The following is a 19,034-nucleotide window of genomic DNA, read 5'->3' as shown; positions in this document are numbered from 1 at the left end:
CCTAGGAGCTGTAGTATTGTTCTTGCTTGTATTGTTTGGTTTGTAGACATGTGTTGAATGACTCTTGAAATTGTGGATCCTTTGTGGAGTTGGCGTTGCTACTCCTTTTGTCGTGTCTATTATGGCTCCTAGATATTGCTGTACTTTGCTTGGCAGAATGTTTGATTTTGCAAAGTTGACGGTGAACCCTAGTTTGTAGAGGGTTTGTATGACTTGATTTGTGTGGTTTGAGCATTGTGAGCGCGAACTGGTTTTGATTAGCCAGTCGTCTAGATACGGGAACACATGTATTTGCTGCCTTCTGATGTGTGCAGCGACTACTGCTAGGCATTTTGTGAATACTCTTGGAGCGGTTGTTAAACCAAAAGGCAATACTTTGAATTGGTAATGTATTCCTTTGAATACAAACCTTAGATATTTCCTGTGTGATTGATGTATTGGTATATGGAAATATGCGTCCTTGAGGTCTAGGGTTGTCATGTAGTTGTGTTTTTTGAGCAATGGTAACACTTCTTGTAGTGTGACCATGTGAAAGTGGTCTGATTTGATGAATGTGTTTACTACTCTGAGGTCTAGAATTGGTCTCAGTGTTTCGTCCTTTTTTGGTATCAAGAAGTACAGTGAATAAACTCCTGTGTTTATTTGTGTGCTTGGTACTAATTCTATTGCATTTTTTTGCAGTAGTGCTTGAACTTCTATCTCTAGAAGCTGTGAATGGTATTTTGATAAATTTTTTGATTTTGGTGGTATGTCTGGGGGGAATTGCAGGAATTCTATGCAATAACCATGTTGGATAATTGCTAGGACCCATGTGTCTGTAGTTATTTTGTCCCATGCTTCGTAATATTGACGTATCCTCCCCCCCACTGGTGTTGTGTGGGAGGGGTGAGTGACGTGTGAGTCACTGCTTGTTGGTAGTGGTTTTGGGGCTTTGAAATCTTACTCTATTCCTAGGGAATTGCCCCCCTCTATACTGGCCCCGAAAACCTCCCCTGTACTGTCCCTGGTAGGTGGGCGGTGCGGACTGTGAGGTGCTAGCTTGTGTGGCCTGACCCCGAAACCCTCCTCTAAAAGGTGTTTTGCGGAAGGTGTTATAAGATCCTCTGCTCTGCGGGGAGTAGAGTGCGCCCATGGCCTTGGCAGTGTCAGTGTCCTTCTTGAGCTTTTCTATGGCTGTGTCGACCTCCGGACCGAACAGAAGTTTTTCGTTGACTGGCATGTTAAGCACTGCCTGCTGAATTTCTGGCTTGAATCCAGACGTTCTGAGCCATGCGTGCCTACGGATGGTAACCGACGTATTAATGGTCCTTGCGGCTGTGTCTGCTGCATCCATGGAGGAGCGTATTTGATTGTTGGAAATGTTTTGACCCTCCTCAACAACCTGTTTTGCTCTTTTTTGCAGATCTTTTGGGAGATGTTCAATGAGATGCTGCATCTCATCCCAGTGGGCTCTGTCGTATCGCGCAAGCAGCGCTTGTGAATTTGCGATGCGCCACTGGTTTGCTGCTTGGACAGCAACCCTCTTCCCGGCTGCATCGAACTTCCTGCTTTCTTTATCTGGGGGAGGTGCATCCCCAGAAGTGTGTGAATTTGCCCGTTTTCTGGCAGCCCCTACCACCACAGAATCTGGTGGCAGCTGAGAGGTGATGAATACAGGGTCCGTAGGAGGCGCCTTATACTTTTTGTCCACCCTAGGCGTCACTGCCCTACTTTTAACTGGCTCCTTGAAAATGTCCTTTGCATGGCGTAGCATGCCTGGGAGCATCGGCAGGCTTTGGTAGGAGCTGTGGGTTGAAGAGAGGGTGTTAAATAAAAAATCATCCTCTACTTGTTCCGAGTGTAGTTCCACATTATGGAATAGTGCTGCTCTAGCCACCACTTGTGAGTAGGCTGTGCTGTCTTCCGGTGGTGATGGCCTAGTTGGGTATGTGTCTGGGCTGTTATCAGACACTGGTGCGTCGTACAAGTCCCACGCATCCTGATCTTGGTCATCGTGGCTCATGGCGGTGTGAGCTGGCGAATGTGACGGGGTGTAAGTTGGCGAAGCCGGAGTTACAGGTGGAGGCGAGGGAGGAGGTGTTACCTTTTGTGCTGTTTGTTGCTGAGGAGTAAACTGAAGCGTTCTCTTTCGTTTGACAGGTGGAAGGGTACTGATCTTCCCAGTCCCCTGCTGAATAAAGATACGCTTTTGCGTGTGATCCACTTCAGTGGATTGCAGTTCTTGTTCAAACCTATGTTTCTTCATTTGTGAAGACATAGAATGCTCTTCAGTATAGGAGCCTGAAACAGGGTCTGATGTCGCTTTTTTCGGCTCCGAAAACCCTGTTGATTGTTTTTTCGGCTCCGAGGTAACCTTCCTCTTTTTCTGTGCCGAAAATTCTTGGCCTCTATGGGCTTCGGCGCCACTGTCTCGGCGTAGATCCGTGTCGACACCGAACTCTCGGTGTCGATGCATCTGTTTAGCACTCTCTCGGTCCCGAGGAGGCTGCGTGCCGGTGTCTCGACCGAAGTCGGACGATCTCGACACTGAATGGGCCTTTTTCGGTGCCGATTGTTGGTCACCGAGAATTTGGGTGGAGCCATGGCCGGTTGGCAGTGGCGTCCCCTGGGCCTTCTTTCCTTTTTTAAGTTCTGATCTCGACGTCTTACTCACAGTTTTTGTAGAGTCTAGCTCGTCGGAGTCTGAATCCTGGATGGAAAAGGATTCCTCCTGTTCCTCTTCTGTCTCAAACTGTCGACGCTCCTTTGGCGTGGACGCCATCTGCAGTCTTCTCGCTCGACGGTCGCGCAGAGTTTTTCGGGACCGGAACGCCCGACAGGCCTCACAGGATTCTTCGCTGTGCTCGGGTGACAGGCACAGGTTACAGACCGAGTGTAGGTCCGTATAAGGATATTTGTTGTGGCATTCGGGGCAGAATCGAAACGGGGTCCGTTCCATCGGCGTTGTTCTCCACGTGGTTGGGCCGACTAGGCCCCGACGGGGTGCCGAAATCTACCCCGAAGGGCACCGAAGCGCTTCGATGTTCAACGCGTCGTCGTATGTGTCTATCTCGAACCGGATCGCAACGATACCGTCGAAAATCTTCCGTTTTCAGCTATCTTTCCGTTCCGAAACTCGGAGCGACAGGAACACGTCCGAACCCGATGGCGGAAAGAAAACAATCGAAGATGGAGTCGACGCCCATGCGCAATGAGCACAGAAGGAGGAGTCACTCGGTCCCGTGACTCGAAAACACTTCTTCGAAGAAAAACAACTTGTAACACTCCGACCCAACACCAGATGACGAGCTCATGCATACCATGTGTATCTACAGCGACAGATGCCATCGAACTCAATATATCATTTTTACTGTTATGTTGTAAACTTTAATAAAATCTTATTTAAAAAAAAAAAAAGGGGTGAGCCTTTGAGGCTCACCTCCAGGTGTTACAGTTCCTGCAGGGGGAGGTGTGAAGCACCTCCACCAAGTGCAGGCTTTGTTACTAGCCACAGAGTGACAAAGGCACTCTCCCCATGTGGCCAGCAACATGTCTGGTGTGTGGCAGGCTGCTAAAACCAGTCAGCCTACACGGATAGTCAGTTAAGGTTTCAGCGGGCACCTCTAAGGTGCCCTCTGAGGTGTATGTTACAATAAAATGTACACTGGCATCCGTGTGCATTTATTGTGCTGAGTAGTTTGATACCAAACTTCAGTTTTCAGTGTAGCCATTATGGTGCTGTGGAGTTCGTGCATGACAGACTCCCAGACCATATACTCTCATGGCTACCCTGCACTTACAATGTCTAAGGTTTTGCTTAGACACTGTAGGGGCATAGTGCTCATGCACTTATGCCCTCACCTATGGTATAGTGCACCCTGCCTTAGGGCTGTAAGGCCTGCTAGAGGGGTGACTTATCTATACTGCATTGGCAGTGTGAGGTTGGCATGGCACCCTGAGGGGAGTGCCATGTCAACTTAGTCGTTTTATCCCCACTAGCACACACAAGCTGGCTAGAAGTGTGTCTGTGCTGAGTGAAGGGTCCCCAGGGTGGCATAAGACATGCTGCAGCCCTTAGAGACCTTCCCTGGCATCAGGGCCCTTGGTACCAGGGGTACCAGTTACAAGGGACTTACCTGGATGCCATGGTGTGCCAATTGTGGAAACAAAAGTACAGGTTAGGAAAAGAACACTGGTGCTGGGGCCTTGTTAGCAGGCCTCAGCACACTTTCAAATCAAAGCTTAGCATCAGCAAAGGCAAAAAGTCAGGGGTAACCATGCCAAGGAGGCATTTCCTTACAACTTCCCTCTTTGATTTGAGATACCACCATCTGTTTGCAACATTTTAAGTTGTCCAGCTTCATGAATAGATCCAGATAAGGCTTGCCTCATCTTTGGATGACTGAGTTCAACTTGCTTTGAGTCCATCTCCCAGTCGTGGACGTCTACATGCTTCCTGCCTCGATCATCCACTGCCTGAATTTGCAAGCCTGGAACCTGTTCTACTGTCAGTTTGGGGCCATGACAGAGTCCAATGCCACAGCAGCTGCACTTCTCTCAATCATCTAGATCTTATTCCTCCTTGCTTTCAGATAGGATATAAGGTGGTCATACCGCTTTGTTCTTGCATTTATTTTTTATGATGGTCAAGAAAGCTTAAAGTAGCAATGTGATTGCCCTTAGTTCCAGCAGATCTATATTCAATTGTTCCTGTGTTGACCACTGTCCACTCACTGAAAAATACTTTACATGCACTCCCATCCCATCACAGAAGCCTTCTTATTAGTTACAGGCGTGGTCCGATTTCTTACAGGTCTGGACTCATCCAGATATTCTGTTTGTCTTTCCACCTAACCATAGCTAATTTCAAGTGCTGGTATCTGAACATAGTCAGTCCCAGTTTTCAGACACTTGCTTCCACTGGTTGTCGACCCCGCCTGAAGGGGTCTCAGTCTGAGAGAACACTGTGGAATAAGAGGAATGCAAGAACATTGCGTTTCAAGAAGTCCTTCTGATAATGTTATCATCTTTATCCACTTTTTTGCATTCATCTTTCAAATTTAGTTTAGCAATGTTCTATTCTTTCCTGTGGTGGATAGGCCTTCCGTTTACTTCACCGGATGTCTGCTCCAAAAAAAAAAAAAAAAAAAAGGTATGCTTGTTGACAGTCTCAGGATAGATTTCTTGAAATTTTGAGTAATGCCTAAGCGCCTCCCTTCAGGAGTACTAACCATTTAGCAGCATCAATTTTGTCTGTAAAGCTTCATCCACATGTTTACCAAAGAGATCAAAGGGTATATCAACTCTAGATTGTAGCCTCTTGCCGGAAAAAAGCAGCACTGTAAAGCTAACAACGTCTTCTTAAAATGCCTCCAGTTGGCATTTGTCAGCAGTACTGGAAGCATCCAATGAGGTGTCAATAGAACACAGGATATTACACCCTCTCTTACAATAGATTTTGCTTGCTCGCTAAGTCTTTTTGTAGTTTTTGACATATTTCTAGGCCATGCCATAGATGATGTATTATGGAAGAGTTGCTCCTGCATTAGCATTCTTAACTATCACTGACAAAATACTGAGTCTTTTGCTATTTATGTACATTCTCTTGCCCTCTTTACTTGGAACCATATATGATGCTGCTGGGTTACGCAACCTTTGTGCTGCTGAGTTTCAGTCTTGTCTTGGTTGAGCAAACATGCTGGAGATGTGTTCCAAATGTTATGCTTATATTCCAATTTTGAAGTGAGTTGAATCTCTGCCAGGGGTTTGATGGATCAGCAATTCTGGTCGTTAAAAATTGAATACAAACAAGTTGTTTTTCAAGGTGGTTGTAGGCAGGTTACATTTCTGGGCAGCTCTATCCATTGGTATATGAAAGCTCATAATGAAATCTGGTGGAGAGCTTTGTGGGTCCTGCCTTGGGCTTTGTTGTTCCTCCAGAATCTAATACCCTTAATCAATATCTTTAATATCTCCTTGACGTGTCCAAGTCATCATCTGTGATCTGCACTGTTCCCAAACAGGTTGTGTCAAAAGGTTTGGATGTGGAGTAAGGTTGTCGGGTAGTGCCCAAGATAGCATTTGCAGCAGGACTGGGGACAATATTTAATAAAAATCTTGCAACTTTTGCTTCATAGACAATAAAAAGTTCATGGCTACCTGAGCCCATGACCAAAAGTTACTGGATACTGATATGGCTTTGCTTTTCAGGTAACATTTAGCAGGCAATGACACAAAGTGACTTTTAAGCTGTATTATGAATAAAATTGGATTAAAGTATTCCATAGCTGACCTAGATGCGTCAAGTAGGGTGGCATATTCTCACTGGACAGGTTCCTACAACATAGATTAATATTAACAGTCAGACATACCACACCCGAGCTCCCCCAGGAACCTGACCATTTCAAGGCACAGAGTCACTTATCGCAGTTAAGAACCTTCTTAAAGTTATTGCTACCTTATATAGAGACACACAAAGGGGGCACTACACATGCAAGATAGCCTTATCAGGCCAGGATAACATACAGACTTGGAACTTCCTCTAACGGAAAGTGCGTACATATCGCTCATTTAAAAAGGGCAAATGATTACCAAGCAATAGGTTAAGACATACACTTTTTATTCATTCAGAGTATACCAATCTCCACTAGAGACACAGCAACGGGGACTGAGATGAGAATGGAGATGCGTTCTATGTGGGGAGGAGGCTGCTGTTTTTTCTTCATTTCGCTTGGGAGTAAAAAAAAAATTTAAAAAAATTATGGGTACAAGTGATGAAAATGATAAATATGGTGATAGATGTTCCAATACAGAAAACATCACAAGTTGTGCCATTGGGTTGGGTACAAACAGTAAAGTCACAACGTTGGTGCTTCATCTGGCAAGAAATATGTAGTCCAACTCAGGGGTTGTGGAAAAGCGCAGACTCCCATACAGTAGTTATACAACTTCATCTACTGTAATGAGTCAATAGAAATCTAAAACCAAATACTCTCAGTAGCCTGAAGGAAAAGGGACAAATGGGCACTGCTTCATATCTACCTGTTACTAGATGCGGAGACTAAACATAACAACACGCATTCAGAAGTGTAAATATCATCTGTAGGAAGTTGGCTCTGTATGTGCTATTTCAAAGTAAGGAATAGCATGCACAGAGTCCAAGGTTTCCCCTTAGAGGTAAAATAGTGGTAAAAAGAGATAATACTAATGCTCTATTTTGTGGTAGTGTGGTCGAGCAGTAGGCTTATCCAAGGAGTAGTGTTAAGCATTTGTTGTACATACACATAGACAATAAATGAGGTACACACACTCAGAGACAAATCCAGCCAATAGGTTTTTATATAGAAAAATATCTTTTCTTAGTTTATTTTAAGAACCACAGGTTCAAATTCTACATGTAATATCTCATTCGAAAGGTATTGCAGGTAAGTACTTTAGGAACTTCAAATCATCAAAATTGCATGTATACTTTTCAAGTTATTCACAAATAGCTGTTTTAAAAGTGGACAGTGCAATTTTCACAGTTCCTAGGGGAGGTAAGTATTTGTTAGGTTAACCAGGTAAGTAAGACACTTACAGGGCTTAGTTCTTGGTCCAAGGTAGCCCACCGTTGGGGGTTCAGAGCAACCCCAAAGTCACCACACCAGCAGCTCAGGGCCGGTCAGGTGCAGAGTTCAAAGTGGTGCCCAAAACACATAGGCTAGAATGGAGAGAAAGGGGTGCCCCGGTTCCGGTCTGCTTGCAGGTAAGTACCCGCGTCTTCGGAGGGCAGACCAGGGGGGTTTTGTAGGGCACCGGAGGGGACACAAGCCCACACAGAAATTTTACCCTCAGCAGCGCGGGGGCGGCCGGGTGCAGTGTAGAAACAAGCGTCGGGTTTGTAATGGAAGTCAATGGGAGATCTAGGGATCTCTTCAGCGCTGCAGGCAGGCAAGGGGGGGGTTCCTCGGGGAAACCTCCACTTGATCAAGGGAGAGGGACTCCTGGGGGTCACTCCTCCAGTGAAAGTCCGGTCCTTCAGGTCCTGGGGGGTGCAGGGTCTCTCCCAGGTGTCGGGACTTAGGATTCAAAGAGTCGCGGTCAGGGGAAGCCTCGGGATTCCCTCTGCAGGCGGCGCTGTGGGGGCTCAGGGGGGACAGGTTTTTGTACTCACAGTCTTCGAGTAGTCCTGGGGTCCCTCCTGAGGTGTTGGATCGCCACCAGCCGAGTCGGGGTCGCCGGGTGCAGTGTTGCAAGTCTCACGCTTCTTGCGGGGAGCTTGCAGGGTTCTTTCAAAGCTGCTGGAAACAAAGTTGCAGCCTTTCTTGGAGCAGGTCCGCTGTCCTCGGGAGTTTCTTGTCTTTTCGAAGCAGGGGCAGTCCTCAGAGGAGGTCGAGGTCGCTGGTCCCTTTGGAAGGCGTCGCTGGAGCAGGATCTTTGGAAGGCAGGAGACAGGCCGGTGAGTTTCTGGAGCCAAGGCAGTTGTCGTCTTCTGGTCTTCCTCTGCAGGGGTTTTCAGCTGGGCAGTCCTTCTTCTTGTAGTTGCAGGAATCTAATTTTCTAGGGTTCAGGGTAGCCCTTAAATACTAAATTTAAGGGCGTGTTTAGGTCTGGGGGGTTAGTAGCCAATGGCTACTAGCCCTGAGGGTGGGTACACCCTCTTTGTGCCTCCTCCCAAGGGGAGGGGGTCACAATCCTAACCCTATTGGGGGAATCCTCCATCTGCAAGATGGAGGATTTCTAAAAGTTAGAGTCACCTCAGCTCAGGACACCTTAGGGGCTGTCCTGACTGGCCAGTGACTCCTCCTTGTTGCTTTCTTTGTTCCCTCCAGCCTTGCCGCCAAAAGTGGGGGCCGTGGCCGGAGGGGGCGGGCAACTCCACTAAGCTGGAGTGCCCTGCTGGGCTGTGACAAAGGGGTGAGCCTTTGAGGCTCACCGCCAGGTGTCACAGCTCCTGCCTGGGGGAGGTGTTAGCATCTCCACCCAGTGCAGGCTTTGTTACTGGCCTCAGAGTGACAAAGGCACTCTCCCCATGGGGCCAGCAACATGTCTCTAGTGTGGCAGGCTGCTGGAACCAGTCAGCCTACACAGATAGTTGGTTAAGTTTCAGGGGGCACCTCTAAGGTGCCCTCTGTGGTGTATTTTACAATAAAATGTACACTGGCATCAGTGTGCATTTATTGTGCTGAAAAGTTTGATACCAAACTTCCCAGTTTTCAGTGTAGCCATTATGGTGCTGTGGAGTTCGTGTAAAACAGACTCCCAGACCATATACTCTTATGGCTACCCTGCACTTACAATGTCTAAGGTTTTGTTTAGACACTGTAGGGGCACAGTGCTCATGCACTGGTACCCTCACCTATGGTATAGTGCACCCTGCCTTAGGGCTGTAAGGCCTGCTAGAGGGGTGTCTTACCTATACTGCATAGGCAGTGAGAGGCTGGCATGGCACCCTGAGGGGAGTGCCATGTCGACTTACTCATTTTGTTCTCACTAGCACACAGGCTTGTAAGCAGTGTGTCTGTGCTGAGTGAGGGGTCTCTAGGATGGCATAAGACATGCTGCAGCCCTTAGAGACCTTTCTTGGCATCAGGGCCCTTGGTACTAGAAGTACCAGTTACAAGGGACTTATCTGAATGCCAGGGTGTGCCAATTGTGGATACAATGGTACATTTTAGGTGAAGGAACACTGGGGCTGGGGCCTGGTTAGCAGGGTCCCAGCACACTTCTCAGTCAAGTCAGCATCAGTATCAGGCAAAAAGTGGGGGGTAACTGCAACAGGGAGCCATTTCTTTACAACATTGCTCTGTGACAATCTTATGACAAAGCCAGTAGGCTTTGCCTTTTATAACTGCATACTACATGATGCACTTCAAGCAAATATTGAAGTACAGTGGTTCCAGTGGTTAGGGTCTGCTGGCACAGTAAAATGGAGGCTCAAACCTAAGTGGTCTAGTTTGCTTCTAAGGGGTCAGTGGACTTCTGTGACCGCACTTTAGTGTGCACCCCCTGTAGTCTGTGAGGCCCTTCAATGGTTTTCCCATCTTCTATTTTGTAAGAATCTGAATGCTATGCACAGAATTTCATTTTTCATGTATTAAAGTATTTTTTCCTATTTTAAAAGAAAAGGCACTGAGATGACACTGATTTATTGCATGCCATTTGTTACCTTGCTGAGTTTGGGATATTAGTCTCGGGTGGCTCTGCTTCGCTATTACCTGAAATGATATGCTAAATGCAGTTCTTGGCCCCAGCCAGGGTTTGCAGAACACCAGAAGCAAAGACTCACGCTGGCACGACTGTCACCTTCCGATTGTACTGACCCCTCTGATCCAAATTTCTTATACTTACAGGTAACGATTCCCAAAATAATAAATAAATAAAAACCATAAAAGGAAATATGCAAATAGAGCATGGGATATAAGCTAAATGGGATAAACTGCTAGAGAACCTTCAAAAAGATGCTTAATAATATATTTGTCTTCTTTTCGTAAATGTATAGTTTACTGGTGACACATAGGTTTTACACCGGTTTCGATAAACATTATGTAAGTAGAAACCACAAAAATAAATATAAAATATATCTACTACCACTTAAAAAAAACATGTGCTTGTTCATAGAAGTTGGAAAGATGGTGACCTTAGCACATTAAGAACAACTGTTAATGCAACTTTTAGAGAGAAACCATACGTTTTGTTGCACCCCAATTTTTATCCATTTTTCAAAAAGACACAACATTTTGCTATATGTTGGACACTTTCCCTGTTCCTCCAGGGAAACTCAAGGACCCTGGGTCAACTTAAATTCACATTTTAGCTGGATACCTTTTGTGGTAGAAAGATTATGAAGACGCAAGGACACAGTAGCCAAACTTCAAAAGAAATAACCCTTGGGAAAGGCATGCAGGATTGAGACTCTAAAGCTAAGTCATTATTCACTGAACATATCTTTAGAATGAGGCAGTACTGAAGTGTCATTATTGGCATCTAGATGCACAAAATAGCATGTAAACTTCCATACCCTTAAAAGTTCAGCTGCCAAAACTGTTACTGATGTTGTTCCATCTCCAACTTCGTCATCTTGGACCTTGGACATGTCTAAAAATGTAAACAGTCAAAAACTTTAGAGTACATTGTAATATCTCACAGCACCAGATACCTATGCACAAAAGAAATAATTCAGGACATATAATATGATATTCTCATTCCTTAAATCCCCCTACCTACTCATTCACCTGGCTGCAGGACCAAAGGCTGTGCATAAATAGTTGAGTGAGCTTAGACCCTTTATAGGAAGCTGGCTCTGTATATACTATATCAAAATGAGATATAGTGTGCACAGAGTCCAGGGGTTCCCCAGAGGCTTGACAGAGGCAAGAACAGATAATACTAATGCTCTATTTGTGGTAGTGTGGTCGAGCAGTTAGGCTTATCAGAGGGTAATGTTAAGCATTTGTTGTACACACAGAATCAAAACAAGAAACACACACTCAATGACAACTCCAGACCAATAGGTTTTTATAGAAAAAATATATTTTGTTAATTTATTTCTAGAACCACAATATTCAGTTTGCAGGTAAGTACATAAAATGAAAGGTACTTTGCATGGATATTATCATGACTTTGAATGGAATCAACCATGTATGCAGTTTCCTTTAAAAGTGGACACTGCAATTTTCAACAGTACCTGGGGGAAGAAAAGATAATACAGTTTTACTAGGTAGTCCGTCGTTAGGAGTTCAAGTTAACCCCAAACACCCACCACCAGCAACATGGGGCCGGTCGGGTGCAGTGGTCAAAGAGGAACCAAATTAAGACAGAGTGGGTCAAGAGAGAACTGGAGGGGGCCCATGTAGGCAAACAACACACACACTCAGCGGCACTAGGGCGGCAGGGTGCAAACAGGGCATCGGGTTCTCAATGCACTTCAATGAGGCAACCACAGGGTGTCACTGAGGCTGCAGACGAGGTCCAGGGGGGCTTCTCTGGCAAACCACCAGCTGGGCAGGGAAGAGGGCCTCTTGCTGGTCGATGCTGCACCGGAGCCAGGTTCTCCAAGGCCTAGGGGCTGGGGCTGCAGTGTGTCCTTTAGGCACTGGATATCTTCGTCCGGAGCTCGCAGTCAGGGGGGGGGTCCTCTGGATTGCTCATGCAGGCATCGTCGCGGGGGCTTGTAGGGGTCAATCCAGGGTGGGCTCTTGTTCCCAATCGCCTGGGGACCCTTGCTTGCTGGGTGGACCTCCTGGACACGGGCCGTGGGCGTTGGGTGCACAGGGGTCAGGACTCACGAATCCGGACTGAGGTGAGAGTCCTTGGTTGAAAGTTTCTTTGGGACAGAGCCGCTGTCCTCAGGAGTTCTTTGGTCCTTTTGGGTGCAGGGCAGTCCTCTGGAGTTGGCAGAGGTCCCTTGGCCCGCAGGAGGAGTCGCTGGTCTTGTTGCAGGTTCTTTGAAGCAGGAGACAGGCCGGTAGGGCTGGGGCCTAAGCAGTTGTCACCTTCCTTCTTCTCTGCTGGGGTTTTCAGCTTAGCAGTCGTTCTTCTTGTTGGTCGCCAGGATCTGGTGAGCTGGGTTCAGGGAGGCCCTTAAATCCTAGATTTAGGGGCATATTAGGGGGTCAGATGGCACATCCTTGAGGGTGGCCTACATCCTCCTTTTGCCCACTCCCTTTGGGGGGGGGGAACACATATCCTATCCCTATTGGTACCTGTCCTCCAAACCAAGATGGGGGATTCTGCGGGGGGGGGAGGGTTCACCTCAATTCTGGGCACCTTATGCATGGTCCTGGATGGGGTGGTCACTTTTCCCTGTTCTCCCTAATTTTTCTGCCAGATTTGCCACCAAAAGTGAGGCTTTGTCCAGGGGGCGGGCATCTCCACTAGCTGGAGTGCCTTGGAGCACTGCAATCCAAGACTTGAGCATTTGAGAATCGCCACCAGGTGTTACAGTTCCTGCAGGGAGGTGTGTAGCACCTCCACCGAGACAGGCTTTGTTTCTGACCACAGCGTGCACAAAGGCACTCTTCCTATGTGGTCAGAAACTCATCTGAAAGTGGCAGGCTGGCACAGACCAGTCAGTCCTACACTAGCAGTTGGGCTAACATACAGGGGGCATCTTTAAGATGCCCTCTGTGTGCATTTTGCAATAAATCCCACAGTGGCATCAGTGTGGGTTTATTGTGCTGAGAAGTTTGATACCAGACCACCAGCACACCCGAGCTGCAAGGCAGCGTGCATGTGCTGAGTGAGGGGTCCCCCAAGGAGGCATAATACATGTTGCAGCCCTTAGAGACCTCCCCTGGTCACAGGGCCTTTGGTACCACTGGTACCTTTTACAAGGGACTTATCTGTGTGCCAGGGCTGTGCCAATTGTGGGAACAAAAGGTACAGTTTTAGGGAAAGAACACTGGTGGTGGGGCCTGGTTAGCAGGGTCCCAGCACACTTTCAATCAAAGCTGGCATTAATGCTTAGCAAAAAGCGTAGGGGCAGGGGGGTAACCATGCCAACAGTGGCACTTTCCAAAACCCTTCCTCTCAAGCCCACCTTAAAGCCAAGTAGCTGATCACCCAATCACATGCCTGGCAAATCTCCTATATACAACACAGTTATGGTTGGAATAACCCAGAAAGAAAGTAGGCTGTAAGTATTCAAAACAGCATCGGAGTTCTATGATTACAAATGGTTTATTTGCCAGATTCTTTCGAATATGTAACTAGAACAAAAAAATGTAGCACTAAGGTTAATCATTTTACTAGAGGAGTAGTCATGAAAATTGAAATTTGAAAGACAACCATTTTAAAACTGAGCAAAACGATATTAAACTACATTCATCGAGAAGTACTAAAGCAAATACAGAACTGCCATCGATCTAATGCAGTAAGCATGACTCCCATACTGAGGTTTTTGTCCGTGTATGCTTTTTAGGCACAAGGCAAAAGGCACTGTCCAAAAGGGCTTAGAAATCCTGACCAGTAGCACTCAATATCTTGTCAAAAGACCAGGTGTTAAAATACTTGTATTTTGCTGAACTATTGTAGAACAAATGGGCAAAGGTTATAGTCTGAACACTGAACATTCAATAATTAGTATGGCAGTTACATGGATTGTGCTGAGAGACTGAGCAATAAGAGAAAGCACCCTCAGGCCCGATCCTCAAGTACTGATATTACAACCAGTGGCAGGCAGATCATTTACATCACTGGTGATATCGGATAGGCTCAGTGCACAGGTATTCATTTGGGGGGGGATACTGAATGTTTTTTCAACAAGTCTTGTTCTTACCTCTACCCCACTCCATTTCTGTTACAGGCCTCAATACTGTGACTAAGAGAGACATCAATTCAGAAGCTCGAAGTCCTCTGCCTCAGGCCTCCTCACTCCTATGCCCCCTCAGTTTCCTAATGATGCTGTAAGTGGTCTGGCATCTGGGGTTCTGACAGCGTTTGTGTAGGAAGTTGGCTCTGTATGCACTATTTCAAAGTAAGGAATAGTATGCACAGAGTCCAAGGGTTCCCCTTAGAGGTAAGATAGTGGCAAAAAGTTAATACTAATGCACTATTTTGTGGTAGTGTGGTCGAGCAGTAGGCTTATCAAAGGAGTAGTGTTAAGCATTTGTTGTACCCACACAGGCAATAAATAAGGAACACACACTCAGAGACAATTCCAGGCCAATAGGTTTTTGTATAGAAAAATATATTTTCTTAGTTTATTTTAAGAACCACACGTTCAAGATTTACATGTAATACTTCAAATGAAAGGCATTGCAGGTAGGTACTTTAGGAACTTTGAATTAGCAAAATAGCATATACAGTTTTCACATAAATCACATATAGCTATTTTAAAACTAGACAGTGCACTTTTCACAGTTCCTCGGGGGGAGTAAGATTTAGTTTTTGCAGGCAAGTAAACCACCTACGGGGTTCAAGTTTGGGTCCAAGGTAGCCCACCGTTGGGGGTTCAGAGCAACCCCAATGTTACCACACCAGCAGCTCAGGGCCGGTCAGGTGCAGAGGTCAAAGTGGTGCCCAAAACGCATAGGCTTCAATGGAGAAGGGGGTGCCCTGGTTCCAGTCTGCCAGCAGGTAAGTACCCGCGTCTTCGGAGGGCAGTCCAGGGGGGTTTTGTAGGGCACCAGGGGGGGGGGGGTTAGGGGGAGACACAAAAGTCCACACAGAAAGTACACCCTCAGCGGCACGGGGGCGGCCGGGTGCAGTGTGCAAACAAGCGTCAGGTTTGTAATAGAAAGCAATGGGAGACCAAGGGGTCTCTTCAGCGATGCAGGCAGGCAAGGAGGGGGCTCCTCAGGGTAGCCACCACCTGGGCAAGGGAGAGGGCCACCTGGGGGTCGCTCCTGCACTTGGAGGTCGGATCCTTCAGGCCCTGGGGGCTGCGGGTGCAGAGTCTTTACCAGGCGTCGGATCTTAGAAGCAGGCAGTCGCGGTCAGGGGGAGCCTCGGGATTCCCTCTGCAGGCGTCGCTGTGGGGGCTCCGGGGGGGAAACTCTGGCTACTCACGGTCTAGCAGTCGCCGGGGAGTCCTCCCTGAAGTGATTGTTCTCCACAAGTCGAGCCGGGGGCGTCGGGTGCACAGTGCCAAGTCTCACGCTTCCGGCGGGAAACACGAGTTGTTTCAAAGTTGCTTCTTTGTTGCAAAGTTGCAGTCTTTGGTGAACAGAGCCGCTGTCCTCGGGAATTCTTGGTCCTTCTAGATGCAGGGCAGTCCTCTGAGGCTTCAGAGGTCGCTGGTCCCTGGGGAAAGCGTCGCTGGAGCAGTGTCTTTAGAAGTGGGGAGACAGGCCGGTAGAGCTGGGGCCAAAGCAGTTGGTTTCTCCGTCTTCTCTGCAGGGTTTTTCAGCTTAGCAGTCCTCTTCTTCTTAGGTTGCAGGAATCTGAGTTCCTAGGTTCTGGGGAGCCCTTAAATACTAAATTTAAGGGCGCGTTTAGGTCTGGGGGGTTAGTAGCCAATGGCTACTAGCCCTGAGGGTGGGTACACCCTCTTTGTGCCTCCTCCCTGAGGGGAGGGGGGCACATCCCTAATCCTATTGGGGGAATCCTCCATCTGCAAGATGGAGGATTTCTAAAAGTTAGAGTCACCTCAGCTCAGGACACCTTAGGGGCTGTCCTGACTGGCCAGTGACGACTCCTTGTTTTTCTCATTATCTCTCCTGGGGGCTGGGTCCAGGGGGCGGGCATCTCCACTAGCTGGAGTGCCCTGGAGCATTGTAACACGAAGCTTGAGCCTTTGAAGCTCACTGCTAGGTGTTACAGTTCCTGCAGGGGGGAGGTGTGAAGCACCTCCACCCAGAGCAGGCTGTGTTTCTGTCCTCGGAGAGCACAAAGGCTCTCACCGCATGGGGTCAGAAACTCGTCTCTCAGCAGCAGGCTGGCACAGACCAGTCAGTCCTGCACTGAACAATTGGGTAAAATACAGGGGGCATCTTACCTCTGTGTGCATTTTTTAATAAATCCAACACTGGAATAAGTGTGGGTTTATTATTCTGAGACGTTTGGTACCAAACTTTCCAGTATTCAGTGTAGCCATTATGGAGCTGTGGAGTTCGTTTTTGACAGACTCCCAGACCATATTCTCTTATGGCTACCCTGCACTTACAATGTCTAAGGTTTTGCTTAGACACTGTAGGGGCATAGTGCTCATGCACCTATGCCCTCACCTGTGGTGTAGTGCACCCTGCCTTAGGGCTGTAAGGCCTGCTAAAGGGGTGACTTACCTATGCCACAGGCAGTGTGAGGTTGGCAGGGCACCCTGAGGGGAGTGCCATGTCGGCTTAGTCATTTTCTCCCCACCAGAACACACAAGCTGGCAAGCAGTGGGTCTGTGCTGAGTGAGGGGTCCCAAGGGTGGCATAAGACATGCTGCAGCCCTTAGAGACCTTCCCTTGGTATCAGGGGTACCAGTTACAAGGGACTTACCTGGGTGCCAGGGTAGTGCCAATTGTGGAGACAACGGTACATTTTAGGTGAAAGAACACTGGTGCTGGGGCCTGGTTAGCAGGGTCCCAGCACACTTCTCAGTCAAGTCAGCATCAGTATCAGTGGGGGGTAACTGCAACAGGGAGCCATTTCTTTACACCAAACATCCCTATTTCCTTATTTTTATGGAGGGTGCACAGAGAGAACCAGCAACTCACTGATCTTCACTGCTGATGTAGTGGGCTCCGAAAAGCGGTTTTGATGGTTAATTACCAAAGAGATAAGTTGTGTAACAGCTCAAAGGGAGCACACACCAGGAAAGTGAGAACCAGGGTCAAGTCCCACTGGGGCATGATGAATGGCATTAGTTGGGAGTTGGAGCAACATATGTTGCAAACCTTTGCAGAATCTCACCACAGCGGGTGACAAATAAGGAAGGCTAGTCCAGCACATACAAAAATGCAGGATAGCCCTTACCAGTGCTCAGAGCAGAGTCCTACTGGGACAAAAAAAAAAAAAAAAGATAGGACCAGAGAAAGAGGAGTAGAGAAGGGAGAGCAATGCTTTTTGTTACACACCATGCAACAAATCTATCCCATTGGTAGGAGTATACCATCTTGGTGGTGGGACGCCTGGCTGCCAAGGTACCATCACAGACTTTGTGATGAAGGTGGAGGGCTGTCAACTGTCGCTGCTCAATCTCTACGTATGAAGGCAGTGTGTGTGCAGGTTCGAGTGCACAACCCTTCCCTGTTGCTGCAACAGAGGAGCCTCCTGAAAAGGCAGCTTGGCCAGAGAACTGATGCACATGCTCAACATCTTAGGATACCAGACACTTTGTGCCCAGTCCAGAACCACAAGAATGACTCATAGTCCCATCATTCCTGATCTTCTAGAGAACGCTGGGCACGAGTGGTATTGGCAGAAGGGTATAAAAGGGGCCACAGCTCCACTAAAGATAAAAATCATCTCCAAGTTAGAGCTGCCTTGGAAACTCAAGTGTACAAAACTGCTGACATTATGTGTTCTCAGAGTTGGTGAAAAGATCTAATCAAGGCTCTCCCCCCTTTTGGAAGAGAAGAGGCTTTGCACTACCTCTGGATGGAGGCACCATTCATGACCAGCTGAGAATCGATGGCTGTGTATGTCAGCTCTTGAGTTCAGAAAGCCTGCCAGGTTTTGAACCATCATCAAAATGGCTTAGTGTTCCAGCCATGGCAAGAGATGCAACACCTCTTAGCATAGGGACCAGGCAATTATCCCAAGGTTCCCCTCCCCACCACCACTTGCAATGGTCTGTGCACCAGCCTTCCCTTAATGAAGGTAGAAAGGCCTTCAACATCAAGGAAATCGCCAAGAAGTTTATAAGGTCTCCGGACTCTGCCAGAGACCAGAGCCATCTGATTTTGATCTCACCCAGATAGCAGGTCCAGGCCAGGAGTGATGCATCTGTCACTAGTTGGCTCTGGTTGGGGAAGGGAAGGGGTCTGCCACTGACCCGGTCGCAGTGAGTTAGCCATCACTGCAGGTCTTTTGCCGTTCCCTCCAAGATCCGGATCATGTCAGAGAGATTCCTCTGATGCTGCGCCCACTGGAACTTCAGGTCCCACTGCAGAGCCCATGTATGCCAAAGGGCATGCGTTACCAACAGGATGCTCTGAGGCCCAGCAGCCTCACAGTCTGTCTCACCGAAATCCAGTATAGAGCCTGAAACATTTGTATCCTAGCTTGACTTTTCTGGACCCGCCGTTCAGGAGGATAAGCCCGAACCTGCCCTGCATCCAGAACAGCTCTGATAAGAGGGAGTGTTTAAGACAATCAGTTGTCACTCCGGCACAGAGATTTTAAACCTTAGCATGTGCAGGAGGTTAGCTATAGTCTGGAGGTGGAAGAGGTAGGGGAAAAACTCGAACTCCAGATGTGCAGCAACCATCGCCATCACCTTGATAAACACCAGAGGGGTGCTGGTAAGGCCGAAAAGAAGCACAGCAAACTGACAGTGCCCACTGTGAACAGGTCCCACCATGAACTGCAGGTAACATCTGTGGGCAGGCAGGATGGGAATGTGAAAGTACAGGGAGTGCAGAATTATTAGGCAAATGAGTATTTTGACCACATCATCCTCTTTATGCATGTTGTCTTACTCCAAG

General features: G+C 47.6%; 1 protein-coding gene across 1 annotated transcript in view; it reads right to left on the bottom strand.

The window, feature by feature from the left end:
* The window catches only part of CCT2 (chaperonin containing TCP1 subunit 2), a 474,987-nt gene that overhangs the window by 390,195 nt on the left and 65,758 nt on the right, over positions 1 to 19,034 (bottom strand). The window contains exon 5 of the mRNA XM_069229541.1: positions 10,979 to 11,055. Coding sequence (XP_069085642.1) covers positions 10,979 to 11,055 — 77 coding nt within the window. The remainder of the gene's footprint in view (positions 1 to 10,978; positions 11,056 to 19,034) is intronic.

The sequence above is a fragment of the Pleurodeles waltl genome, chromosome 4_1, assembly GCF_031143425.1.
Source record: "Pleurodeles waltl isolate 20211129_DDA chromosome 4_1, aPleWal1.hap1.20221129, whole genome shotgun sequence".
NCBI classification, from domain to species: domain Eukaryota; kingdom Metazoa; phylum Chordata; class Amphibia; order Caudata; family Salamandridae; genus Pleurodeles; species Pleurodeles waltl.
The sequence above is the reverse complement of the archived record's forward strand: the minus strand, read 5'-3'. Positions and strand labels throughout refer to the sequence as shown.